General features: G+C 41.4%; 1 protein-coding gene across 49 annotated transcripts in view; it reads left to right on the top strand.

The window, feature by feature from the left end:
* The window catches only part of SAMD12 (sterile alpha motif domain containing 12), a 451,161-nt gene that overhangs the window by 181,069 nt on the left and 242,249 nt on the right, over positions 1 to 27,843 (top strand). For 46 of the 49 annotated variants that reach the window (XR_015140682.1, XR_015140677.1, XR_015140678.1 and 43 more), the window contains one exon: positions 18,021 to 18,150. Coding sequence is in view for 42 of the 49 variants with exons in the window: in XM_086336401.1 (XP_086192527.1) it covers positions 18,021 to 18,150 (130 nt within the window). In the remaining 7 variants the exon portion in view is untranslated. Of the gene's footprint in view, positions 1 to 18,020; positions 18,151 to 20,082; positions 20,358 to 27,843 lie in introns of those variants that run through there. The other 3 variants (XR_015140679.1, XM_086336400.1, XM_086336386.1) reach the window with 1 other exon arrangement.

Genomic DNA, 27,843 nt, shown 5'->3' with positions numbered 1-27,843 from the left:
GTAGACAAGTAAATGGAAAATTATTAGATAACAAGGACTATAATACATTAAAATGTTTGGGGAATTAGTTATGAACTGATGCTCAAGGAAGTCAGCCCTGAGGAAGTGATGTTGAAACAGATCTGAATGACAAGCCAGTGCTAATCAGGAGCAGAGCTGAAAATGGCTAGCCTTTGGTGCTTACTGTAGAACGGGGATGGGCTTCTTGTGTTGGAGGAGCAGGAAGAAGGTGAGAATGTCTTGACCTTAGAACATTAAGGCCAAGGCAGAGAAGAATTGGAGATAGCTTTGGAGAAGAATTGGAGCCCAGGAAAGAGCTTTTCAGGCTAGAGGATGGAGTTTGGATTTTATTATAAGTGGGAGGAGAAGATAATGAAGAACTGAATCAGATTTACACACTTAAGAGTTTATCCTTATTGAGCTATGGACAATAGATTATAGATGGCAAGTGTGGAAGTTGGGAAATGAGACAGAAAATTATTGCTGAAGTCTAGGTGACAAATTGTTACCTTTGGGGGTTGGAAAAAGCAAACTTGAGTAGAAGGATCCCAGACACAATTTTCACGCAGACTCCGTAGTCCTGGTATGGATCATGCATATTTAAATATTAGAAAAAGGGTGAGGGAAAGGTAAGGAATCAAAGAATGATTACTGGACTTTGGGTCGTATCTTCCAGGATGTTGAAACAGTGGCAGAAAAACAGAATTGAGGGAAATTGTGAATTCGTTTTAGGATATGTTGAGTTTAAAAGTCCTATTGGGCATCCAAGTGAGACATAAAATAGGTGACTTGTCTAAATAAGTTGAAGTTAGAGATACTGAGGAAGAAGTATAAAACTTGGGTATCACTGACTTATAGACAGTATTTAAAGCCAACAGGACTTGAAATTACCACAGCTGAGAGTGCACATAGAGAACAGAAGTGGCTCTAGCATCAATGCCAGAACAGAGCACTTAGGAGTGAGTTAGAGGAGAAGCAGGAGACACAAGAGACACGGGTTTGATCCCTGGGTCGGGAAGATCCCCTGGACTAGAAAATGGCAACCCAGTATTCTTGCCTGCAAAATTCCATGGACATAGGAGCCTGATGAGGTACAGGCCATGGGGATGCAAAGAGCTGGACACTACTGAGCAACTGAGCACACCATCTATCCATCCATCTAGAGAAGAATCAGCTTGCAAAAAGAGACGTAACTGGAGAGGTAGAAGGAAAACCATTAGAGTGAGACGTCTGGAAACCAGGAGAAGGAAGTATTTCACCATCACAGTTTGTCTCATGGTGTCAGATGCAACCGAGGGGCCACATGAAGGGAGGTGTGCTATTGGAAGAAGTGATACTGGACTTGGCCACCTGGATGCCTCAGTGGCCATGACAAGAGCGTGTTCACTTGGAGGAAGAGGGAGGGAAGCCCAACAAGGTCAACAGCATGCAGTGCTGAAACAGATGGTTGCCTTAGACAATTCTTTCTGTCTTTCTGTGAAGAGAATGGACAAATAGGGCAATAGCTGGAGGTAGGGAAGGGGGAGATTGGGTTTTCAAAATACATTGTGGCAGAAAAATCAGGAACAATATACATTGTCTATTAATGGAGAAATGATTCCATTGTTAGCTTTTCATTGGAACACAAGTGTGTGTGCCTATATGTGAACATATATTCTTTTGCATGTAGAAAATAGTATAACAATTTTTAGAAACAAGTAAATATGGCAATCATTTGTACTGACCATAAACTGAGCACAGATGTCTGTGTCTTCTTCCTGCTAAATACCATGAAACTCTGCTCAATGTTATGTGGCAGCCTGGAGGGGAATGGGGGGAGAATGGATCCATGTATATGTATGGCTGAGTCCCTTTGCTGCTCACCTGAGACTATCACAGCATTATTAATCAGCTGTGAAAGTGTTAGTCTCTCAGCTGTGTCCAACTCTTTGTGACCTCATGGACTGTAGCCCACCAGGCTCCTCTGTCCGTGGAATTCTCCAGGCAAGAATACTGGAGTGTTTTGCCATTTCCTTCTCCAGAGGATCCTCCTGACCCAGGGATCGAACCTGGGTTTCCCTCCTTGTGGGCAGATTCTTTCCCATCTGAGCCACAGGGAAGCTGTTCTCCTGAAAGTATCACAACATTGTTAACTGGCTGTAACCCAATGCAAAATAAAAAGTTATTAAAAAATAAGATAACGGTAGGGGAATATAAACATTGATGGCAATAACAATGAGAAAGGAAGGGGGGTGGGGAGACACCAGTGAGTTTCATTGTAAAATCTCAAAGAGGTTCTAGACTTGGGGACAGGAGTAGAAACAGGATGTAAAATAGGGGATCAGTAAAGCAATGTTCATCAGTCTTTTCCTTGCCCGTTCCTGCTTGTAGAAAGAAAGCCTAATGGCCAGGTGTTTATGCCTCAAGCAAAGAAATAGTATGTCTCTTAAAGGTTAACTTTTTTAAGTGTGTGGGATGAACTGGAGCATACTGTGTGGGTATTAGCACTCAAGAGTGAGGTCATCTTCATTTTGGCATTTGGGGATCATTTTGAGTAATAGGTTACTCAGGCATCACGCCCAGTGCAAATGCACAGAAATCCCTGTCTAGTCTCCACTGCCGCTTTTTTTTTTTCATTAGGAGATAAAGATATAAACCAGATATTTGCAGGAAACCTACAGATAAAGCCAAATATGTGCAAAGAGAACTTTTGAATAATAAAATCCTCCTTTTAAAAATTCTTCTTGTATCCTCAGAGATATTCAGAAACATACTGCATCCATATAAAATGCATTCATTTTTTTCCTGGATGCTGTGAAAAAGGTACATATCTAAGAATAAGTCAGCCCATGGAAATTACAATTTTTGAAATAAATTTTAAAATGTCATAGATTATTTGGCACATGAAATTGAGAAAAATCTCTCCCCATGTGTAGAACAAGGGTTGGCAAACTTTTTTCTGTGAAGATCCAGAGAGTAAATATTTTCAACTTTGCAAGCCATTTGGTCTCTGTCAAAATCATTCACTCTAGTTTTGTAGCCTGAGGGCAGATAGGCATAGCCAAGTTCCTGTAAAACTTGATGGACACTGAAGTTTGAGTTTCACATAACTTTTACCCATCATAAAATATTACTATTCTTTGGTTATTTTAACTATTTAAAAATAAAAACTATGATTAATTAGATTGTGGACCATACAGAAACAGGTAGTAGATGGACTGGCCCATGGAACCATATTTTATTGGCCCTTAATGTTGATGAATGTATGGATGATACGTGGAAACAGCAAACGAAATTGTGGAATGAGTTTAAGCAGCTGTTGGCATATAAGAAAAGAAACTATCTGGTTTTCATGTTGGGAAGCTTCTTTGAAATTCTCAGCAAATATGACATTGGAATGCTGAGAATGTGACACAAGAAAAAAATCCAAACCAGACTAATTGGCTCAACATTTGAACAGTATTTACACAGTCATAATAGGGTAAATGCTGCTTACTGATTTTTTAACTTTGAATCTATCTACAGTCATAATGTGGCAGACCAGATAGAGGTTGTAGGGCAAAATATCCACCATTAACCATGACAATATAAAAATAATAGTGTAGATGATGGAGGTGGGACTTGGAAGGAGGTGAGCAAGTATTGAAAATGTAGGAAGAAGAAATGAACCATAGAAAAAATGTAAAGGGGCTTATTTGGAAAATCCTATATTTAAATATATCAAGGCTACAAAGATAACCAATTAAGAGCTAAAGTTATTAATACAAAGAGTAAACCAAGGAGAAGGAAGGAGGACACTAGCATTATGTGTGTGAATTTCTCATCCTTCTCATGGAGAAATCTACAGATAATTCTCTAAGTTTGGTAAGTTAAAGAGACTGAAAAGAGGAATCATTAAGAGGTTGCCCCTGGAAATTGCAACTGGGATTGGAGAAGGGAGATATTTAAGTTAGGCTATGTGTGTGTTCAACTTCAAAGAACTAATTGTATCCAGTGAGAAGACATGGAACTTTTGTTTTTCAGTGTAAGCTCTTTTGTATATCTTCTTTAAAAAAAAAAAAAAAAGCATGTGCATGCTTTCCTTGATAGCAACAAGAAGGTTAAAAATAGACAGGATGACTATAGAGGCATAAAAATGACCTAAATTGGTAAGCTAGTGAAAGTACATGATTTTTTGTGCAGAGGGAAATATAGCCTTAAAAATATGTGCGTAGACATGGTTTGTGGGAAAAAATAGTTTATGACAATAAAGGTAATTGTGTTGATGAGATCAATCCAAAGTAAAATTTTCTTTAATTATATGAAAGTATTTGAAAGGTAAATGTACATATACAAGAAACATATATTTCTGCTTTTGTGATAAAATGCATGGTACTCTATTTTATTCTCTTCCCTTGTATGTACTAAGGTCTTCAGAGCTCTATCAGCCTTAGATTGTCAGGCTATTTTGTCCATCTGGCCAGTTTATCTGAACTAGAATTCACCCCTGTATTAGTCAGCTTGGGCTGCCATAATAAAACACCATCAAATTGAGTAGCTTAAATAAGAGGACTTTCTGTTGTCACAGTTCTAGAGGCTGGAAGTCTAAGATCAGAATGCCAGCATGCAGATTCTGTTGAGAGCTCTCTTCCTGGCTTGGAAATGGGCCACCTTCTTGCTGTGTCCACATCCTGGAGAGAGCTACAAAGAGCTCTCTGATGTCTCTTCTTCTCTAAGGACAGTAATCCTATGGGATCAAGACCCCACCATATGACCTCATTTAACCTTAATTAGTCCCATAAAGTCTCTGCCTCTGAATACAGTCACACTGAGGGTTAGGGCTTCAACATATGTATTGGCGACGCAGACACTTAGTCTGTAACGGCCCTCATTGAACTAAGTTTCATGTGGTTCAGTTGAACTTACAAACAAATTATTCTGCCACTGAGAAGTCATGGGCCTGGAGAATGACAATCCTTTATATAGGCTTGACTTTTAAAGCCTGATAACACTAGTATTAGAAGCTTTACATAGACTGGCTCTGACCCTAACAGATTGTAGAGATTTTAAGCTTTCCAAACCCAAGTCCCCGTTCTATCCCTGCTAAATACACCTAGAGCAACATTCTCCTAGGGCTTTTGTTTCCTCCTGTGTGTCAGCAGCATGATGCCCTCAACTTCCTGAGACCCATCGGCCCTCTTTTTCTGTATATTCATCCAAAGTGAACACTTAGCTTTTTGATTATTTCATTTGGTCATCACAACAGCTTTGCAAGATGGAGAGAGATGTTTTTATCCACATTTTATTGGGGATGTAGTTGAGAGACAGAGATGAGCCTTGCCTTCCTTCCCATATAGTACAAAAAAATGTGCCTCCTTCCATAATAAGGATAAAGAGCCCTGGACTAGGGGTCTTATGACTGGTGCCAGTTCCAGCTCTAAGCTTGGCATACTCAGGACAAAGGCAGCTCAGATTTATCTTCATTGATTCGGTTAAGGAAGCATTCTAGCCCTGGGCACCTCAGTAAGATGTCACATCTTTTTGTCCCTGCATCCATCAGGCCAACATGATATCATAATCCTCATTTCCCGCTATGTTCATGGAGTAAGAACGGAGTTTGAATTCACTAGCAGTGTGACCTTGGATGAGTTACTTCACCCCTCTAAGCCTCTTCCTTTATAAACTGAAAATAATAATTACTTTGTGGATTGCTGGAAAGATTGTAGGTTTTTGGAAAGATTAAAGATGATTTATCTAAAGCACTTAAAACAATTCTCGCTCCCATATGCTGTTATAAAACTGTGCCTAATATTATGTCTAGAATGGTATTAATCTCCTCTGCCACTTTCTCAAGCCCAATTTGGTCCAATTTAACCAGGCCTGTTCTAGCAATTTCAGAGGAGCAAGAAGGAGGCCCAAGTGCAAAAGATCTCTTGACCTCACCTATCATCAGCTCTGCCTTGTTCTTCTGATCAAAGCAAGTCACCAGGCTCCCTTCTCCCCTACCCCTATATTTAAGAGATGGATAAATAAATAGGTGCTACCTTGGGAATCTAAGGACCCTGGGTCATATTGCAAAGGGTCTTTTTTGTTTTTTTGCACTGAGGATATTTTTGTTATCAGTGTACCACATTGTTGTTCCAAAGGAATTTTAGTAAAAATATGGAACAAGGATGATCAACAACCATTTTTATGCTTCCTGTTTGGTTTCGTTTGTGCTCCTGTTCATCCAGCATTCTTGCGGGGGTTTGCCCATCAGGTACGTGCTTGGAGTGTACATGTGTCCTGGCTCATTGCACCTACCCACAGGGTGTGCTCATCTGGGCAGATAGCTGATGGGTTTCCCGCCTTACTATGAGCAGGCACAAAGGACAGTGTGATCCTCTCCCTTCGTGTCCCTCTTGACAGGCGCAACAATCGGGGCTGATAGGAAAGGCAGGCCTTGATAGTCAAGCCATCCAGGAGGCCAGAGGGATCTCGTTTCCTATTGACGGCCTGCATATGTCTGTGTGTTCCCTGCATGAGGTTTTATTGTTAGAAATCCTGATGCATACCCAGTATCCCACACTTGGGATGCAGCAGATCTTAACCAGCATTGAATGCAAGCATCCGCTTCACAGCTTGTGAGCAGTAGAGTCTACACATCTGGATGATGTGCCTTTGTAAATATTTAGGTGCCTGGGGAATCGGGGATTTATCTTTGGTGTGAAATTAGGGTGCTTTCTGTCTGACTCTCCCTGGAGACATGGAAGAGCTGACTCTGAGTCGGATAAAAACCAGTGGCACAACCTATTGTTGGAAGGCATGAAGTGACGTTTGTGTGGTTGCAGCAAAGCCAGTCTGAATAAGGAGGACCGTTTCCTCACGTCTCCTAATTTGGTATCTTTATTTTTTCGTCTTTCCTTTCTTTCCTTCTTCTGCATTTGCTCGCCCTCTCCCTGCTCCTGTATCTACCTTTTCCACCAGTGCCTTTTCGTCTTCCTTGTTTCATACCAGCTGTTTTCCTTCGGATCTCTGCTTAGTACTCCTAACGCCATCTCACAATGCCTGTAACTGAGCTCCAGTCAGCCAGATTCCAAAGACTGACTGTGTCCACCACCCTATTGCTTCCCCCAATCGGGCCTGAGAATCCAGTGGGCGGGTGTCCTGGTGCCCTTCAAGAGATGTGACCGTAACTCTCCTGAGAACATAGTGTGTGCAGACACTTTTAAGCATATTTCTCATCCTTCTACCAAGGACAAGATCGGAATTGTTTCCAGCATGTTGAGGAGCATGTTTAGAAAGATTCGGTGACCTGCCCAAGGTCACAGTGCTAGTGAATGCCAGAACTGGCCTTCCATCCAGGTCTGCCTGATTCCAGATGCCAAGTTCTTTCATTACATCACTCTTTGTATCATTCAAAAAAGAAAAAAAAAAAAAAGGGTCAGAGATGTGAGCTATCTTGCTAAGAATTATAGTGCCAGACTGCCTCTGCATTTTTGGCTCACTATGAGAGACATCTAATCGGAGGAAAGCCTGTTTTTCTCCCAACCTGGGAATGTCAAAAGCACAGCTGGGACTTGAACCAGTTTTCTGACACTCAAGGATATAGGAGCTGTGATATATGATAGACCTTTCTTTCATTCCTTCCACAAATTATCAGTGCTGTGTGCCAGGCACTGTTCTGAAGTGTGGGATTCTTTGTGAAATACAAAAGATCTTTGCCCTTGAGGAGGCTGCAAGCTGGTGGAAAGAAACTGGTAATAAACAAAAGACAAAGTTAACTCTGGTACTTGCTATGGAGATGGAAACAGTGGAACAAGGTAATGAGTTCTGGAAGCTGGAGGGGAGAGTGTTGCATTTTTAATTAGGGGAGATTGGGCAGGACGTATTGGAAAGGTAGTATTGGAACAAAGGCTTGAAGGAAGTGAGGGAATTAGCTATGTGTAGGTATCTGGGGGAGACCATTTCAGGCAAAACAAGGAGTGGGTATAGTTGGCATGTGTGAGTTACATCAAGAAAGTGTAGTGGAAGCGCATGTTTTAGAAAAAAGTAATAGAGGTGGCATCGCAGATTTAGGTGCTCAGATTGCTCGAGGTTGTGTAGAACATTGTAAAGATTTCAAATAAGGGCAGGGGGAAAACAAAATGCTCTGTTAGGTGCATTGGGTACCTTGATGAAGTACTCTAGATGTGGCATAATAGTGTTTCTAATCATGACTGTAGCAGTGTTGGTGATGAAAAGAGAAGTGGATCTGCATACAATGGAAAGTAGACCCCTCAAGTTTCCCCAGTAGATGAGACATGGACTACGAGAGAAAGGCATCCATGATTAATCCAAGATTTGGGATTTCAGCAACAGGAAGCAGGCCGTCTCTCTCAGATGAGCTGTAGACAGCAGTCTGGGGAGGAAGAATAGGAGATCATTTTTGGCAAAGGTGAATTAGACTGTTTACTAACAAAGATTTGTGGAGGGAAAGGAGGGAAGAGGCGGGAATCAGGTTAGATATAAACACATAAACTTTGTGTGGTTAAGAAGAAAACAATTGTGTAGTGCTCTATTCCCATTGACTAGAACAGGCCAAACATGTAATAAATGTTTTATAAATATTTCTTGAATAAACAAAAACTCAGCATATCAAAAAAAGAAAATGTTTCCTAGATATGCAAATAGAAATGTGAAGTCATCAGTTATACAGTTTGAAGAGAAGTTAGGCCTGGAGATATGATTTGGGATTCATCATATACCAACATTTAAAAAAAAAAAAAAGACATGTGATCCCATGGAGAGCCCCAGTGTGATGTGTGAACTGGAAATAAGTCCAGCAGGTAGTGAAATTTGTCTTGAATTGCTCCAAAAGTAAGACTCAAAAAGCAGTGAGAAAGATGATGGAGGTCTGACTTTGGCTTTGAAACAAAAGACCATTTGATGTATTTGATACAAAAGACTATTGCTTATAGACATGAAATAATAGCACCTTTCAAAGGACACATTTTCTAATGCTGCAAACTTTCAGAGAGAATCTTGAATCTAGATTGCCATTTTCGCAGGTCTAGGTTTCTCTAGATCTGTGCAGCTTCAAAAAAAAAAAAAAGAGAGAGAGAAAAGAAAAATGTAGTAATTATTTTCAGGTACAGGATTGACATTTGATCTTTATGTATTCAAGTGGTTGTTTATACATACACACACCCTTGATATATCCATCCTGATCCAGGTTTCTGGCCACCATTTCAGATGTCTTAAACTGGATTGGACTCTTGCCTTGGGTTTAAACTTGAACCTACCATTTAGATTCCTTCAAATTTTCAGTTTCTGTAATTCAGAGCATTTTGGAAGGAAAAAAGGCCATCAAAAATTTAATATGGACAAGCTAAGGGAAAACAACTATCAGGCCAAACATCTTTTTCTTTTTTTTTTTCTTTAATGGCACCACCATGATGATGCCTTAAAATAGTGATTCTCAAGTTTTTAATTCCAGGACCCTGCTATACTTTTTAAAGTTATTGAGGACCTCAAAGACGTTTTCTTTACATGGATGGTGCAGATATGTGAGAATAACCAAATGCCCTATTTAATAAGGATCTCAAATGATGGACTGAAACCTGTGAAATTAATGTTGATTAAAAAAATCTGCTTCAGGGTCAGAGAGTGCTAATTTGACAGAAATTCATCTAAAGAAGATGCAAAGTTTTAGAACTTTCCCTTAAGTTCAGTACAAGTCATTGATATGACTCAGTAATAATGAAGGTTTAGACTTAATAGCACATTTCATTTTTGTAGTCGCCACACTTAGGACACTACCTTTTGAAGGAAATACTAACAAGCTACAATACCTGGTGGAGGAGACTGGAAAGTAAAAAGTCTGAAACAGATGCCCTATGAAGAACTGTTGGAGGAATTGATCAATGCCATACTGTATACTTGGGAAAAAATGACTGAAGTTGCATAGCTGCTACTGCTAGTTAGAGGTGCCACACTGCTCACAAGAGATGAGCACCACAATTAGGAAGCGTACAGTGATCCAGGTGATAACTGAAGCAGTAGTCAATGTTGGAAAATGTGAATGAAATGAATCTTTCATTCATTCAAGAGGAAAAGTGTTTAACTTTTACTTGAAAACTTTCTAGCAGTGAGATATCTTCTCTTGGGGAGGCAAGATGTTTAAGAGCTTCATTCACCATGGAGATATTTTGGTTTAAACCCGAGAAGGACCAAGTGGATCTCATAAACTACCCGGGGAATAAAATATAATAGAAGAGATACCTTTTAAAATTTGTCTAATCACATTTTTCCCTTGAAAGAGTGAAGGTGGCCAAAGAGGGCATTCAGTTCAGTTCAGTTCAGTCACTCAGTCGTGTCTGACTCTTTGTGACCCCATGAATCGCAGCATACCAGGCTGCAACTGGTGTCCCTGTCCATCACCAACTCCCGGAGTTCACTCAGACTCACGTCCATCGAGTCAGTGATGCCATCCAGCCATCTCATCCTCTGTTGTCCCCTTCTCCTCCTGCCCCCAATCCCTCCCAGCATCAGAGTCTTTTCCAATGAGTCAACTCTTCGCATGAGGTGGCCAAAGTACTGGAGTTTCAACTTTAGCATCATTCCTTCCAAAGAACACCCAGGGCTGATCTCCTTCAGAATGGACTGGTTGGATCTCCTTGCAGTCCAAGGGACTCTCAAGAGTCTTCTCCAACACCACAATTCAAAAGCATCAATTCTTTGGTGCTCAGCCTTCTTCACACTCCAACTCTCACATCCATACATGACCACAGGAGAAACCATAACCTTGACTAGACGAACCTGTGTTGGCAAAGTAATGTCTCTGCTTTTGAATATGCTATCTAGGTTGGTCATAACTTTTCTTCCAAGGAGTAAGCGTCTTTTAATTTCATGGCTGCAGTCACCATCTGCAGTGATTTTGGAGCTCCCCAAAAATAAAGTCTGACACTGTTTCCACTGTTTCCCCATCTATTTCCCATGAAGTAATGGGACCAGATGCCATGATCTTCGTTTTCTGAATGTTGAGCTATAAGCCAACTTTTTCACTCTCCACTTTCACTTTCATCAAGAGGCTTTTGAGTTCCTCTTCACTTTCTGCCAGAAGGGTGGTGTCATCTGCATATCTGAGGTTATTGATATTTCTCCCGGCAATCTTGATTCCAGCTTGTGTTTCCTCCAGTCCAGCATTTCTCATGATGTACTCTGCATAGAAGTTAAATAAGCAGGGTGACAATATGCAGCCTTGACGTACTCCTTTTCCTATTTGGAAACCAGTCTGTTGTTCCATGTCCAGTTCTAACTGTTGCTTCCTGACCTGCATATAGATTTCTCAAAAGGCAGATCAGGTGGTCTGGTATTCCCATCTCTTTCAGAATTTTCCACAGTTTATTGTGATCCACACAGTCAAAAGCTTTAGTACTTAAAAATTACTTAATTTAAATGCCAAGTATTCTGTAAATTAGCCCATCCTTCTTGATAATTAAAGGCGCTTTTTTGGCAAATGAGCATAAAAGCTGCTAGAACAGACATTAATGGGTTATTGTGTGAGTATACGTGTTCATCCCTCCTCCCCTCTCTTCCTTCCTTTCTCTAATCTTGAGTAAGATTACACAATGGAAGACAATAAAAGAGAAGACTTGAAACTAAAGAAAAGACATTACAAGATGGTAAGAGAGGAAGAAACAATTTTAGAGTTTACAAATACCTGTAGCATCACATTATAAGCAAGTATGTTTACCACTTTCTGATATTTGGGCATAAAGCTTTCTTTGTCCTGCCAATGGCAGGAAACAGTCTTTGCTTTCTCTACTTTTTCCAATCAACCCACTGGGCTTCATGTGAGCCGAACTCATTAAGAGTTTGCACAGCCACTGGGGGCTTAAAATTTCGGCATTCTCTTATAAATCGAAACCCAGTAAATTAAAAAATAAAAAGAATTTATATTGCAAAACAAATAATGGATAACTGAATTATAAGATAAAATTTCGCTTTAAAAGTATTTCGTAATATGTTCTTTCAATATCAAGCTCCTTTAAAACATTTTTTATTACTTAGCAGAAATGCCACAAGTTTACCTTAAACAACATGTAACTTAAGAATTTTTTCTAGAACTTCCCTGGAGGCCCAGTGGTTAACGTCTGTCTGCCAATTCAGGGGATATGGGTTCAACCCCTGGTCCAGGAAGATCCCACGTGCCATGGGGCAACTAGGCCCATGTGCCACAACTAGCGAAGACTGCGTGCTCTGAAGTCCATGCTTTGCAACGAGAGAAGCCGCCGCAGTGAGAAGCCCGTGCACCGCAACCAGGGAGTAACCCCACTCCCCACAGCTAGAGAAAGCCCGTGCAGCAACGGAGACCCAGCACAGCCAATAAATAAATACATTTCTTAAAAAAACAGAAGAACCCTTTCCAATTAAATGCAAATCAGAAACTAGTAGAAAACATAGTTGAAATTATGGATTAAAGCAAAATTAAAATGGGAATTTCTTGCAAAAAATAATTTGCAGACAACTTTCCTTTAAAGTCCTTTTAAAGGACTTTCAGAAATGTCATGTGTCTTTTACATAAAGTGAGGTGTCTGTAAAACAGAAAGTGAAGGCGTATGAAATGCACATTCACATTGCCTATAGAAAGGCCAGGACCAATTCATAAAGAAAATGCCTGGAATTCTGCATGAAGTCCAGTGCATAGGGGTTAAGATAACAAACTGCCTCCGGCCTCTTTCAGGGCAGCAGAATAAACCAAAATTGTCTCCAGGGCTGGAAATCAGATACAACAGACCTCCTGAGCATGGAGCAAGAAATAGGGCAGGTGTTTTTTCTAATGTTTGCCTCAGGCAAGATTTTTTTTTAAATTACTTTCTAATAAATATGAAATACTCTCTCTTTGTTTTATGAACTATTATTTTGGTTTAGACTCACTGTGAGGGGAAATACACCATGTTCGAGAAAATTATCTAATGTTGGGTGTAGAGAGAGGCATGCCTGTTGAATGGGAGGGGCAAGGAAGTAACACCATGAAGAGTGGACAGCTTTACACCTCCCAGTGGGACAGTGTGATTATTGAATAGGCTGACGTGAGTTTGACACATGTTTGTTGTTCCAAATTGCGCAGAGAAATAAAGTATAAGCTCTTTAAAGACATCAGGTGATGGCACTGACTCCCCAAGCTCGGTTGCTGTTGAGGGCGTCGTAATTGAGGAGGAGTGGAAGTTGATGGGGGCGGCTGTTGACCGGGAGAAGTTGAAGCAAAACAAATGAAAGTCTGCTGTTAGAATAGAGAAAGCAGCTGCAGACCCGGGCAGTGGGAGTCACAATGGCTCTTCACAAGTTAACGTGTAGCCAACTAATAACAAGTTCAGATTAGAGCCAAGGCTGCGAGTCAGTTGATAAATGGGGCCAATACTTACATCACTTTCTGAGTAAGAGACAAACAGGGCTTATTAAGGCCAGGAATCTCTGTCCCTCCCCATTGGATCTGTTATGCCTGTTTACAAGGAAGCATATCCCCATAGGCTCATATAATCTTAAAAATGTATGCCTGAAGCTTCACCATCTAACACCAAATTCCTGCAGAGTAAGAGGAGAGTGTGGGCTTCCATGGTGACTCATTGGTAAGGAATTAGCCTGCCACTGTAGGAGATGTGGGTTCAGTCCCTGCATTGGGAAAATCCCCTGGAGAAGGAAATGGTAACCCACTCCAGTATTCTTGACTGGGCAATCCCACGGACAGAAGAACCTAGCAGGCTACAGTTCATGGGGTCACAAAGAGTTGAACACGACTTAGTGACTAAACAACAAGAACAGAGAGTATAGGGTGGAGGCAAATCAAGGCCGCACCTGGAGCGTTAGCCTCAGCGCACCTGGATGTACAATAAAAGGAAGTTTATCACACAAGCGTACGTGGTGGGCTGGAAAAGGTGTGTTCTGCATTGACTGGGGATGTTGGGATTCATCTCCTCCTGAATCCCCAGTTGATGGGGCTTGTCTTGGTGCTGAGGGTACTTCATTCCCTAGGAAATGAGCAAGTGAAGGAATAACCTCCCAGGAAGTTTGATATATTGATGTGTAAGCAGTTTTACCCTCCTGCCTCTCCCTTCCTAATTTACAGCCTTCTGTGACTGGTTTATAGGCGTTTTCAAAAGATTTGATTAGCTTTACTTGCAAGAAACTTGCTAGGGGTTTCAGGGCAATGATGTGTCAGCTATGAACTCATTCAGCTAATCTGAAGGAAACTTTTTAGAGCAGGAAGGAGCCAGATTCAGAGGTGCTGACTTGTGAAACATGGTGGGATGTGCATCTCTAGCTGAAAGAGCCAAATCTCTGGTTTCTTAATCATGTGAGGGAAAGGCGATGAGGGGCGGAAAGGAAAAAAACTAAACAACACAACATTTGCTCTATCCATGCCAGAGGCCCTTCTCTTTCTCATCAAAATTAGGAAAATGATTGATCTGGTTGTACACTGTGATTGGCAGGAAAAGGGCTTCCTGTCTGCGACCAGAGGCTGTGGAGTGGAAGGAAGAGGAAGACGAGATTAATTTGAGCAGCGCACAGTGGGGCTAGAGCAGAGAGGGCTGGACTGCCAATCCAGCTGGATTAATCCAGGTGATTAAGTAGCAAGGCAGGGCTATGCCCTCCGACTCGGTGAGAATGGTGTCATTAATTCATTATGGCTCTATAGAGCATCTATTAAGTTCAGGGCTCTCTGGGAAGCTCAGCTGTCACAGTTCTGTTCTGAGTGTTTCGGTTACTAAGGTTGCCGTTACCCCAGTACGGTGGTGGAAGAACTGTATATGTTCTTTGTGGATTATATGGGTCAGCGATTGATTCATTTCTGCATCAGGGTATCTGGGAGTTTGAACTAAAAGATTTGAATCCTGGTGGATGGAATAATCTGCAGCTTGTCTACTCATTTGTCTGATGGTTGGTAGGTTAGTGGTGGCTGTCAGCTGAGATCTTATGCTGAGGGATTGGCCAGAACTCCTAGATCTGGTCTCTTCATGTGGTCAGGGCTTCCTCAGAGTATGATGTCTGGGTTTCAAAGGTGAGTGCCAGAGAGGGTGAGCCAGGTAGAAGCTGTATGTCTTTCATTACGTAGTCTCAGAAGTCACAGATAGAATCAATCCCACTATATTCCATGGCCCAGCTCCCTGTGATCCCTTTCAGAGTTCAGAGGGAGGGAATATCAACCCCAAATATCAGTGGAGGAATGCCAATCACAATAAATGAAAAGCAGATATGTATGTGCGTATGTACATGTATGTGCACATGTAAAATCATCTTTGGAAAAATGGAATGCCACGCTTAAGAGTGAGAGAAAAACCTTACCACAGCACAAAGCAAAAATTGATATTTTTTTCTGATTATTTTCTAAGCGATGGCCCAAAGAATCATGCAACTGGAAATATACTAATAAAACATAACACCTGAAGTTTTCTAAACTTGAATTATCCTCTGTTTTCACTGTTACCATCTATATTATTGTTTCCTTAATTTTTTTTCTTGAAATTGACCTGTTTTTTATTGAAGGAAGTTGATGTACAATATCATCAGTTACAGGTGTATAATAGAGTGATTCACAGTTTTTAGAGATTCTTCTCCTTCTATAGTTGTTATAAAATACTGGCTACATTCCCCATGTTGTGCAATATATCCTTGTATCTTACTCTACACCTTTTAGTTTGTACCTCTTGCTCCCCTACCCCTGTATTTCTCCTGCCCCCTTTTCTCTCCCCACTGGTAACTACTAGTTTGGTCTCTACATCTGTGAGTCTGCTTCTTTATCGTTACAGTCACTAGTTTGTTTTATTTTGGGGTTCTACCTATAAGTGATGTCTAGTGATAAGAGAAAGTATTTGTCTTTCTCTTTCTGACTTATTTCACTTAGCATAATGCCCTCAATGTCTATCTGTGTTGCTGCAAATGGCAAAATTTTGCTATTTTTTATGACTGAGTAGTATTCCATTGTATGTATATGTGTGTGTCTGTCTGTTGCTGTGTATGTGCGTATATGTATACACACCTTCTTTATCCACTAATCTGCTTCTGTACCTTGGCAATTGTAAATAATAACCCAGGTTTTTTTAACTCAAATTTGTTTTAAAAGAAAAGATTTAGGGTAACCTTACAGATAAAAAAATAAAGCAGAGCAGTTATTATGTGCTCGATGAAAATTCTGCTTTCTGATGACAGTTCTGAGGCTGAAGGAAGCCCTATTTTTGCCAAAGATCATGTCAGTGTGTGTTGTAAGATATTAAATATATTATATTAATATATATTATATATATGTAATAACACTTATACAAAATCAAGGCTCTCCCCTTGCCATTTGGAGAAGGCAATGGCACCCCACTCCAGTACTCTTGGCTGGAAAATCTCATGGATGGAGGAGCCTGGAAGGCTGCAGTCCATGGGGTCGCTGAGAGTCGGACACGACTGAGCGACTTCACTTTCACTTTTCACTTTCATGCATTGGAGAAGGAAATGGCAACCCACTCCAGCGTTCTTGCCTGGAGAATCCCAGGGACGGGGGAGCCTGGTGGGCTGCCGTCTGTGGGGTTGCACAGAGTCGGACACGACTGAAATGACTTAGCAGCTCCCCTTGCCATAATCTGAAAGTGTAAAGGGAAATGAAAGACGTGTCAGTAATATTTAAGGCCAGGTCTGTGTATCATCCAGCATCCTTTAAAGAACCACCTATATTAAAAACTGAGATCCAACTAGTCCATTCTGAAGGAGATCAGCCCTGGGATTTCTTTGGAAGGAATGATGCTAAAGCTGAAACTCCAGTTCTTTGGCCACCTCATGCGAAGAGTTGACTCATTGGAAAAGACTGATGCTGGGAGGGATTGGGGGCAGGAGGAGAAGGGGACAACAGAGGATGAGATGGCTGGATGGCATCACTGACTTGATGGACGTGAGTCTGAGTGAACTCCGGGAGTTGGTGATGGACAGGGAGGCCTGGCGTGCTGCGATTCATGGGGTCGCAAAGAGTCGGACATGACTGAGCGACTGAACTGAACTGAACTATATTAAAATCCTGATCCAGAATGCAAACAGTGATTCAAAATGATTTAAAAAAAAAAAATCTATAGCTGGTTAAGCTTCCATCTCCCCTCAACCAAGTTCCTGGGGTCTCTGAGGAAGATGAGCTTCTAACACCATTGATGATTGTTAATGAATGAGTGTACTTGTAACCTACCATTGGTCCACCTCTGTGTTTTGTTTCATAAACCTCCCTGAAAGATCCAGTGACCAATAAAAGACCTCAGCTGGTTGGCTTCTACATGAAGTCTTGCTACAGCCATTATCTTATTACCATCCCCACATGCTGGTGGAATTGACTTTTTCCCTTACCTACTATGCATAATTAATTCCTAGACTTTACAGGACCGCCCTACATCCAGAGCTCCCAGGCCCACTTGCATACAAGTATCTAAATTCTATAATGTTCCTAAAATAAGTATTAGCACCTGCTGTGGACAGTTATCCTAGGTCCTAGAGATATCTGAGGATAGTGAGAAATGGACACTGTCTTAGAATATGCAGAGAAGCCATTTGGGGGCAGCTGTTTCACCCCCAAAATTTAATCAATTACTTAGCAATCCAGTTGTCTTGTTGTTAGAGTAGTCATCAGAAAACACTGCTTCCTGGGGACTTTTCCCAACAGAGAGAACTTGAGAATAGGTGTAGTTTTCATGGTTTTCTCCACCTGGACCTTTTCTTCCTAGTTTTCAGGGGTATGAAGACCATTAAAGGAGGACAAGAGTCAGATATTTATCTTCAGGGACTCCAGCCTGTAGCTTTGACAGTCATCCCCAATGTTTTTGATACCAGGGACCCGTTTCATGGAAGATAATTTTCGTACAGAGCAGGGTTGGGCGGGGATGGTTTCTGAATGATTCATTACATGTATTGTCCACATGTTTTTAAGCTAATGCTGCTGCTGATCTGACAGGAGGTACTGCTTTCTGGTCCGGAGGCTGGAGACCCCTGCTTTACCACACTACAGGACTTCTAACAGCAGTGCCTCTCTAGGCATGGGACTGGCGTTAACAGACCTTCTTTTCCTTCTTTATTTGTAGTCGGCTACGGTGAAGCTGTCAAAACCAGTGGCCCTGTGGACCCAGCAGGATGTCTGTAAGTGGCTGAAGAAACATTGTCCGAATCAGTATCAGATCTACAGTGAGTCATTCAAACAGCACGACATAACTGGTAAAGTATGCAGTATCCGAAATAACTCAGTCCCTCTCCCCAGCTCAATGGCCTTTCCCACACCCTCACAATGAAAAAGCATCTTCCTGCTGAAACTTTCTGGCCTGGGTTTACTTTAAAAGGGGTGATAAATTCCAGATCCGGGCACGCCACTGCAACTTAACAAGCAAATGTGGTTATTACAGGGAGCCATGGGTTTTGAGTGTCCAATATAAATGTATGTGGTAATCAGGGTTAAGGGGTGGGAGGATTCCAGAGAAAATAAGAGTGTTGCAGTCCTTGAGAAAAGAAAGGGAGGAAGTCTTTCAAATGAGCTTGGTTACAGGATCTGTAGGTAGATGTTTTCAGTAGAAAAGATTTCTGAATGGGAAAATTCTGGAGTGAGTATAATAATACTAACTCACTGCCCCTGAGATGAATACCTTCAACACACAAATTAAGCCTCCATTTAGATCAAGGGGCTTTAAGTATTGTATGTGGAGGTCGAGAAGCACTTGGCAGCAGGAAATATGACAGTATAATGAACTGTAAAAGCCTGCAGGATCGTGGCTCTCAACTGGAGAATGGGGTGGGTGAGAGGAAGCTGGTGGGTCCACAGGGATGCTCATCAGGGCCAGGGGGTCTTCTGCAGGCCTCACCCATTCCTCCCACCCTTCTCTTTTCAAACTCTGCCATGAAAGGACAGAGGAACATGTTCTGTGCACCAAAACTGTGCTTCAGGTGGGGTAAAGTTGACAAGTCCTGGTTTCAGTCCAGATCTGTAGCCCGCCAGGCTTCTCTGTCCATGGGATTATCCAGGCAAGAATACTGGAGTGGGTTACCATGCCTTTCTCCAGAGGATCTTCCCGACCAGGGATCGAACCCAGATCTCCCGCATCACAGGCAGATTCTTTACTGACTGAGCCACCAGAGAAGATCTTTCCTAATGTTTGTTTGATAGTAATAACAATGCCTTTTTCATTATGTATTTGAAAGTAGTGTTACCTTTTAATAGGGGTAGGAATTCTGTGATCCCCTTGAGGGAAGGGTAAGCATTTACAGTGGTTTGAAGAGGGTGAGCATTATATCCCTCAGAAATAAAGATCTCATGCTTCAATGATTATGGAGTAAATGGAACCACTTCCGAAGGCTGTATGCTAAGTGGCGTGTTGCAAACAGCTGTCATATTGCTTTTGGTCTCCATGGATACCTCTAGTATTGGTAGATCTCAACCTTCTTGGGATCTTGGGCAAACTCTTTAACCTAGGCAAGTTATTCAACCTCACTTCTTCTTCTCCTAAGTGGAGATAATAATAATACCTGTTTTAGGGAGTCATTGTGAAGATTAAATGAAATGGTATAATAAACCACTATAACCATTTAGTGACTCCTGCATACCTATTCTTCATATCAAAACTCATCTGGATGTGTCTAAAATCATACTACTACCTCATTCTAAGGGCAGCCTGTTTTCTGGCAAGAAAAGAAAGCAGAGGACTATTGGGGGACTTAAAAGGGAATGATTTCAGATTAACATTTGGCACACATCTTTCAGACATTCACCTGTTTGAGGCAGACTACTTTTGTCCCCTGATTGCTGACCCCTGCCTCTCCAAGGGTGGATGTAAACTACCCAAATGATCACAGGTGCCAAGTGGCCAGAAGATAGCTCTCAGGACTTCAGCCAGCCTGCAGTTTCCATCCCTGTGGTGCTGGAAGCTCCAGGAATCCTAGTGCCCTCGTAGACTCTGATAAACCTAGGCAGAGAGGGTTGTGAAAAATCAAAACATGATGGCAGAGAAAACCTCAACAACTGATGCAGTCTGTAGAGTGTCTTAGAGTGAGTGTTGGGCAGTAGTTAAACGTCCCAGGTCAGTGCCCAGACTTGCAGCTTAGTGGTGTGATTCTGTGAAAGTGACTTGGTATACTCCGGCTTTTTTAATCCATAAGCAGGAGCTGATGGTAGTAGCCGCCTCAAAAGTGTTGCTGTGAAAGTACTTCTCGGTCATAGTAATCACACAGTAAATGTTAGCCACTGCTGTCTTCCTCAGAGCTGCTCTGCTTTCTGTGGAAACAAACTATGCACAGAAACACTGCTGAATCCATCCATCTTCATTATCCTAAAAATTGTAATGAGCACCTAAGGATGGAGGTTGGAATCTGGGCTGGAAATATTCTGTTCTTGTCTGCAAGGCCACAATAAAGATGTTCATATGTCTCTTACTTACGCTTAGATTCTCCTGAGTAATGCTGTTCATTTACCTTTCTTAAAGCCAGGATCTCCAGTATCAAGCTCATCAAGGAATCATGTCTATATCTCTGTTATATATAAGTGAAAGTGAAGCCGCTCAGTCGTGTCCGACTCTTTGCGACCCCGTGGACTGTAGCCTACCAGACTTCTCTGTCCATGGGATTCTCCAGGCAAGAATACTGGAGTGGGTTGCCATTCCCTTCTCCAGGGCATCTTCCCGACCCAGGAATTGAACCTGGGTCTCCCGCATTGGAGGCAGACGCTTTAACCTCTGAGCCACCAGGGAAGCCCATAAACAATCCCCTAATTTAGAGGCACATGATACCATAATAATAAATTTAAAGGATGTACTGAATAGAAGAAAGAATAAGGAAGAAGAAAAAAGACGGGCTTTCTGATTACAATCCTGAGGCAAACCCTCCTTCCCCACCTGCCTCTGCCCCTGCTCTCCACCCCTCGACCTCTGACAAGTAATAACCGTGCAACATTACACAAGCTAGTTTCAAGTTAGTGATATGAGAATAATATTTATCTTAAAAGGTTGTTGGGAAGATTAAAGAGGATGATGCATGTGAAGGCTTTAGCTTTATGCCTGATACATAGTAGACATTTATCTGTTTAGCAAGTATTTATGGAGCATCTACCCTGTTCCAGGTTTCGGGAATACAGCAATAAATAAAATGAGCAGTGATCTGTGTAGGGAAAAAAATTGTGCCTCCATAGAAAACTATGCATCCTCAATAGCACATCATTCCAGGTTATCTAATTCTGATTCTACAAAGCTGTTTTACAACTCTGTAAGTTGTAGGAAACTGATAACAGTATAAAATAATTCCTGTTGTAGGTGTATAAATTCTGTCCCACAGAGGTACAATTGACTTCACAGTCCACTGTGGAAAAAGGTGAGTTTTGCCACTCCTTTACACATTCACATCACTCCTGATCTAAAAACATGTCTGCTGTTTGGATTCTCCTTTGAGTTGGTTGTAATATCTTTTCAGTTTTCACAGAATCTTAAACATATGTTGATTTTTGTGTTTCAGGAAAGTCATGCTTTTAACACTTTTGAAAATTATCCTTTAACCTTGTTAATTGTTTCATTTTTAAAAATTGATTTTAGCCAACAACTCCACTCTATTAATATCTTTCTGATGCCTTTGTTTGAGGCTTCCCTGGTAACTCAGATGCCAAAGAATCTGCCTGCAGTACAGGAGACCCAGGTTCAAAACCTGTGTTGGAAAGAGCCCTGGGAGAAGGGAATGGCTACCCACTCCAGTATTCTTGTCTGGAAAATCCCATGGACTGAGGACCCTGGTAGGCTACAGTCCATGGGGGCTTTCCTGGTGGATCAGAGGCTCAAAGGGCTGCCTTTATTTAAAAGACATTAAATTTTAAACAAACTTCTCCCACCCTGCACCGTCCAGTTTCTCCAAAGTCTGAGAAAACTTAAATATGTTTTCACACACCAGCATTCAAAACCTTTTGCAAATTTCCTATTAGGATTTCTGCGAATTTCACTGTCCAGAAGACACCTGCTATTTTGTGGCAGATGTGTTTAATCAGAAGAGATGCTACTAGTGTTAGTAACTCCCTGCAGAAGCACTCTTAACAGGCATTAGATGGTTAGAACACCTGAGAGGCATTAGACTGGATAGATTTAAATCATCAGATTAGGCTTGAAGGAAAGAAATTTGTCTATTTTCCTGTGCTTGCAAGATTCTTTTCCCCAGCTTTCCGAGGCAGGGCTTGGAATGCTGATGAGGAAGCTCAACTGGGGCCAGGTGTAAGCTCACAGGCAACTTTCAAATTCTCTTTTAAGCACAGTTAAGAATCTTTTCAGATTTGAGGCGATTTCAGCCTCTAGCTGTGCCTAGTATTCTTCCTGTGGTGGTCGCTAAAGTCAATTCATTTCCTTCACCATCAAGCCTTCCATCTGTAAAGGGTTCTTTCCATTGCCAACTTTAAAGACCTGTTTTCATGGGTGAGGCACTCAGAGTGCCTCAAAATACACAGTGTGTTTTTAAAAACTATTTTAAATGTGTAAAAGCTTTCCACATGACCTGCTTCATGGAACAGTGATGGGAATCCTTTAGATGTCTGCAGGAATAAATGCTTACTATGTAAATGTCCCCTGCAGATGGTCAGTATTGATTTGTCATATTTCTCAATGGCCTCCTCCAAAATCAGTGACTATTTCTGGTTCTTTTTGTGCTTCAGCCACTGCCCATTTGTACCTCATCCCCCTTTGCAGAATATTCCCCTGGAATGTAGCATCCTGAAATTTGGCAGTTCTTACGCTATCAAATAAAGGAAGGTGAAGTGAAAGTGAAAGTCACTCAGTTGTGTCCGACTATTTGCAACCCCATGGACTGTACAGTCCATGGAATTCTCCAGGCCAGAATACTGGAGTGGGTAGCCTTTCCCTTCTCCAAGGGATCCTCCCAACCCAGGGATCAAACCCAGGTCTCCCACACTGCAGGTGGATCCTTTACCATCTGAGCCACAAGGCAAGCCCAGACCTTTAGGTTGTAGACTCCATGCATTTGCTAACTTTCTGCTGTGGTCTTCCTAGTCTTTCATTATGGTTAGTTACCCATCCAGGCCAATGGGGTATGCAGTTAACAAGTGTCAAAAGAAGCAGAGTGTTATTTTACATGCTGTACCTGTGAGAACAGTACTTTGTAGAACCCAGTATATCCCAGTAAAATGGAGGCTTGTTGAACCACCACACAGCCTCATCAGTATCTACACATTTTCTCGTCTTTATTGGATTTTGCTCTGGGTAGTGTGTTCTACTTTTGCATGTTTGTATAATCACGATGGTGTGATCACTGACCTAGAGCCAGACATCCTGGAATGTGAAGTCAAGTGGGCCTTAGGAAGCATCACTACGAACAAAGCTAGTGGAGGTGATGGAATTCCAGTTGAGCTGTTTTAAATCCTGAAAGATGATGCTGTGAAAGTGCTGCACTCCATATCCCAGCAAATTTGGAAAACTCAGCAGTGGCCACAGGACTGGAAAAGGTCAGTTTTCATTCCAATCCCAAAGAAAGGCAATGCCAAAGAATGCTCAAACTTCCACACAATTGCACTCATCTCACACGCTAGTAAAGTAATGCTCAAAATTCTCCAAGTCAGGCTTCAGCAATATGTGAACCGTGAACTTCCTGATGTTCAAGCTGGTTTTAGAAAAGGCAGAGGAACCAGAGATCAAATTGCCAACATCCGCTGGATCATAGAAAAAGCAAGAGAGTTCCAGAAAAACATCTATTTCTGCTTTATTGACTATGCCAAAGCCTTTGACTGTGTGGATCACAGTAAACTGTGGAAAATTCTGAAAGAGATGGGAATACCAGACCACCTGATCTGCCTTTTGAGAAATGTATATGCAGGTCAGGAAGCAACAGTTAGAACTAGACATGGAACAACAGACTGGTTCCAAATAGGAAAAGGAGTTCATCAAGGCTGTATATTGTCACCCTTTTTATTTAACTTATATGCAGAGTACACCATGAGAAATGCTGGACTGGAAGAAACACAAGCTGGAATCAAGATTGCCGGGAGAAATATCAATAACCTCAGATACGCAGATGACACCACCCTTATGGCAGAAAGTGAAGAGGAACTCAAAAGCCTCTTGATGAAAGTGAAAGTGGAGAGTAAAAAAGTTGGCTTAAGGCTCAACATTCAGAAAATGAAGATCATGGCATCTGGTCCCATCACTTCATGGCAGATAGATGGGGAAACAGTGGAAACAGTGTCAGACTTTATTTTTGGGGAGCTCCAAAATCACTGCAGATGGTGACTGCAGCCATGAAATTAAAAGATGCTTACTCCTTGGAAGGAAAGTTATGACCAACCTAGATAGCATGTTCAAAAGCAGAGACATTACTTTGCCAACAAAGGTTCGTCTAGTCAAGGCTATGGTTTTTCCTGTGGTCATGTATGGATGTGAGAGTTGGAGTGTGAAGAAGGCTGAGCGCCGAAGAATTGATGCTTTTGAACTGTGGTGTTGGAGAAGACTCTTGAGAGTCCCTTGGACTGCAAGGAGATCCAACCAGTCCATTCTGAAGGAGATCAGCCCTGGGATTTCTTTGGAAGGAATGATGCTAAAGCTGAAACTCCAGTATTTTGGCCACCTCATGCGAAGAGTTGACTCACTGGAAAAGATTCTGATGCTGGGAGGGATTGGGGGCAGGAGGAGAAGAGGACGACAGAGGATGAGATGGCTGTATGGCATCACTGACTCGATAGATGTGAGTTTGAGTGAACTCCGGGAGTTGGTGATGGACAGGGAGGCCTGGCGTGCTGCGATTCATGGGGTCGCAAAGAGTCAGACGTGACTGAGTGACTGATCTGATCTGATGTTATATTTCTCTTTGGTATGAATTGCTCTACATTTTTAAACTAAATCTCAAGCAGCATTTTATTTCTGCATTGTAAAGTTTTGACATCATCAGGGCATGAGTTTCCCATAAATTAATTTTCTAATAACAGCCCTTATTCTTCTTTGATAGAAAGCTTAGTAATGTTACCTCTGTATTCCTCAGCATTCTTAAACCAATGGTGCCGAGTTTGGTTGTCTTGATGATTCAGGATAATAGACTTCTGAATGTTGAAAGGGACTTCAGAAGTCATCTGAAGTTTTATAGAATCAGTTTTAAAATGCCCTTTTCAATGACAAATATGAATGGAGATCAAAATATCAGCTTCATTCCTAATAAAGCTTTTCTGAGAATGTCATTTAGGTCTTCAGATGAACACACTCCTTTCTCTGGATGATTCCAGCTTCCTTTCCAGCTTTAGTTCAGATACCACCTCCTACAAAAGCTTTTCTTACTCTTCCTCATCTGGGTTCAGTAACTCATCCTGTAGCTCCCCGGATAAAGGCTGTGATAGGACATGTGATGTTGAGTTGACACTTGAAAATTTTAATTATTAGGAAGTTCTGCAGAGGTTTAGCTGAAACCCATCCTTAGATCCCATTTAGGTTCCTGGGTTAGAAACGTTTGCAGAATAAGACCCTCAATACAGATTCTCATGCCAGGCCTTCATGGAGCCATGGTACCTTCCCCTGGCCTTTTCTTCTTCACAGTGGTTTGTTGAGTGGCCATCCCCAAAAGCCTCCTCCCACCTCCTTTCTTCATAAAGAAGAAAGTAAGTAGAAGACCTTTCTTCTAGTAAAGGTCTTGTTGCTGCTATACTGAGAAGTTTCACATTGTCTAATGGAACTTCCCTAAAACTGTTTACCCTCTATCCCATCTGCCTTCTGCCTCTTGTTACAGAAAGCAGGTTCCTGCTCCGTTCTACAAACCTTTTCTGTCTCTACTTTCATGAGACTCCCCTTGTGACCTCTGGATATCTGCTTTCTCAGTTGTAGTCATCCTCTCATCTTTAGCTACCTTTCTCTCAAAATACAGTTGACCCTTGAACAAAGTGGGTTTGAACTATACAGGTCTACTTACACGCAGAAATTTCAATGGCAACAGTACCACATTGTCCATTCAATCCTCGGATGCAGGGAAACAATACATGCAAAGGGCTGACTATGTATATTACAGGTAGATTAACCACCCTCATTGTTCAGGGGTCAACTGTAGTTTCATTCTAGCCCCTTGACCAGTCCGTTTCTATTAATACTCATTTCATTTATTTGTTACATCATAGTTAATTCACTTGTTTTATAAGATTTCTGTGACCACTACTGCATGCCAGGGAGAATACTATACCCAACAACTTTAGAATGTTACACCCTTGCAGTTCAAGAGACTTATTCACCATGATGGACTATATGCTGGGCGCAAATCAGTCTCAGTCAATTTTTAAATTTTTCATTTTTGTAATTTAAAGTGAAATTTACATTTATTAATTTAAATTAAAGTGAAATGTAAATTAAATTTATTAAATTGTAGTGGCACAGGGTGCATTATCTAACCAAAACAGAATTAAGTTAGAAATCATTACCAAAACAATTAAGAAGCAAATATTTAGAAACTTAATGCACAGCCATGTAACCACATGGGAAAAGGGGGGGGAGGGAATCACAAAAAACAAACCGAAAATATTTTGAACTGAATGATAGTATCAGGTTGGCCAAAATGTTCATTTGAGTTTTTCTGTAAGATGTTATAGAAAAAACCCAAATGAACTTTTTGGCCAACTCAATAGAAAGATTAATATTTCTAATGTTTTTGTGGTACAGCCTCAATAGAACTTAGAGGAAAATTATTGCATGAAATGCCTGTATTAGAAAAGAAAGAAGACTTGAAGTCAGTGAGTTAAAATGTTATCTTTAAGAAGTTAGGAAGAATACTAATCTCAAAGAGCTAAAGTCAGTGAGACGGGAAACATACACAGTATAGAGAAAATTAACAAAGGTGCGGTTGATTCCTTTCAACAAAAATTGATAGATGTCTAGATAGACTGAACAAGGGCGGGGGGGGGATAGAATCAAGTGACAAATTGAGATACCACTAAAACTTCTACATGATTAAAAGAGCGGAAAATATTATGAACAGGTTTGTGCTCATATCCTTAACAACTTAGATGAAAAGGACTAATTTCTTAAAATTTAAATAGCCACAGATCTCTTTATACGTTAAACTTTTAATTAGAACTTCCCATAGAGAAAGCTTCAAGCACAGAAGTCTTTTTCCAGTGAATTAAGACAGTCAAGAATTAGCAACCAAACCTTCACAAATTCTTTCAGAGAATAGAGAAAAGAGGGTGTACTTCCAAACTCATTTTATTTGACCGGACTAATCCTGATACCAAAATCTGACAAGAATGGTATGGTACAGACCAATATCCTTCATGAATATAAACCGACAAACCTTGAGGAAATAGAAGCAGGTTGAATTTCACAGTAGACAAAAAGGATAGTATATCCTGGTCATGTGTGTATAGGAGTTGCTGCTGCTGCTGCTGCTAAGTCGCTTCAGTCGTGTCCGACTCTGTGCGACCCCATAGACGGCAGCCCAACAGGCTCCCCCGTCCCTGGGATTCTCCAGGCAAGAACACTGCAGTGGGTTGCCATTTCCTTCTCCAGTGCGTGAAAGTGAAAAGTGAAAAGGAAGTCGCTCGGTCGTGTCCAACTCTTCGCGACCCCATGGACTGCAGCCTACCAGCCTCCTCCATCCATGAGATTTTCCAGGCAAGAGTACTGGAGTGGGTTGCCATTGCCTTCTCCATAGGAGTGCTAGGTTGATTCTATTTTTTTTAAATCAGTGTTTTTCATCATATTAAGCATATTAAGTGTAAATGAAGTCATATGACCATCTCATGAGATGCATAAATATCAGCTGTGATATGTAAAGGAACTTGGATGTCATCACTGTGATCCTTACCACAAGAAAAGCTGGACACAGAGAGTTCCCTGGTGGTCTAGCGGTTAGGACAGTGAGCTCTCACTGCCGAGCATCCAAGTTCAATCTCTGGTTGGGGAACTGGCATTTCACAAGTCA

This window comes from Bos grunniens, chromosome 14 (assembly GCF_055505025.1).
Source record: "Bos grunniens cultivar Pamir isolate PY7600 chromosome 14, Bosgru_T2T1.0, whole genome shotgun sequence".
Lineage (NCBI taxonomy): Eukaryota > Metazoa > Chordata > Mammalia > Artiodactyla > Bovidae > Bos > Bos grunniens.
Note: the sequence above shows the minus strand (reverse complement) of the source record. Positions and strands in the feature narration are given on the sequence as shown.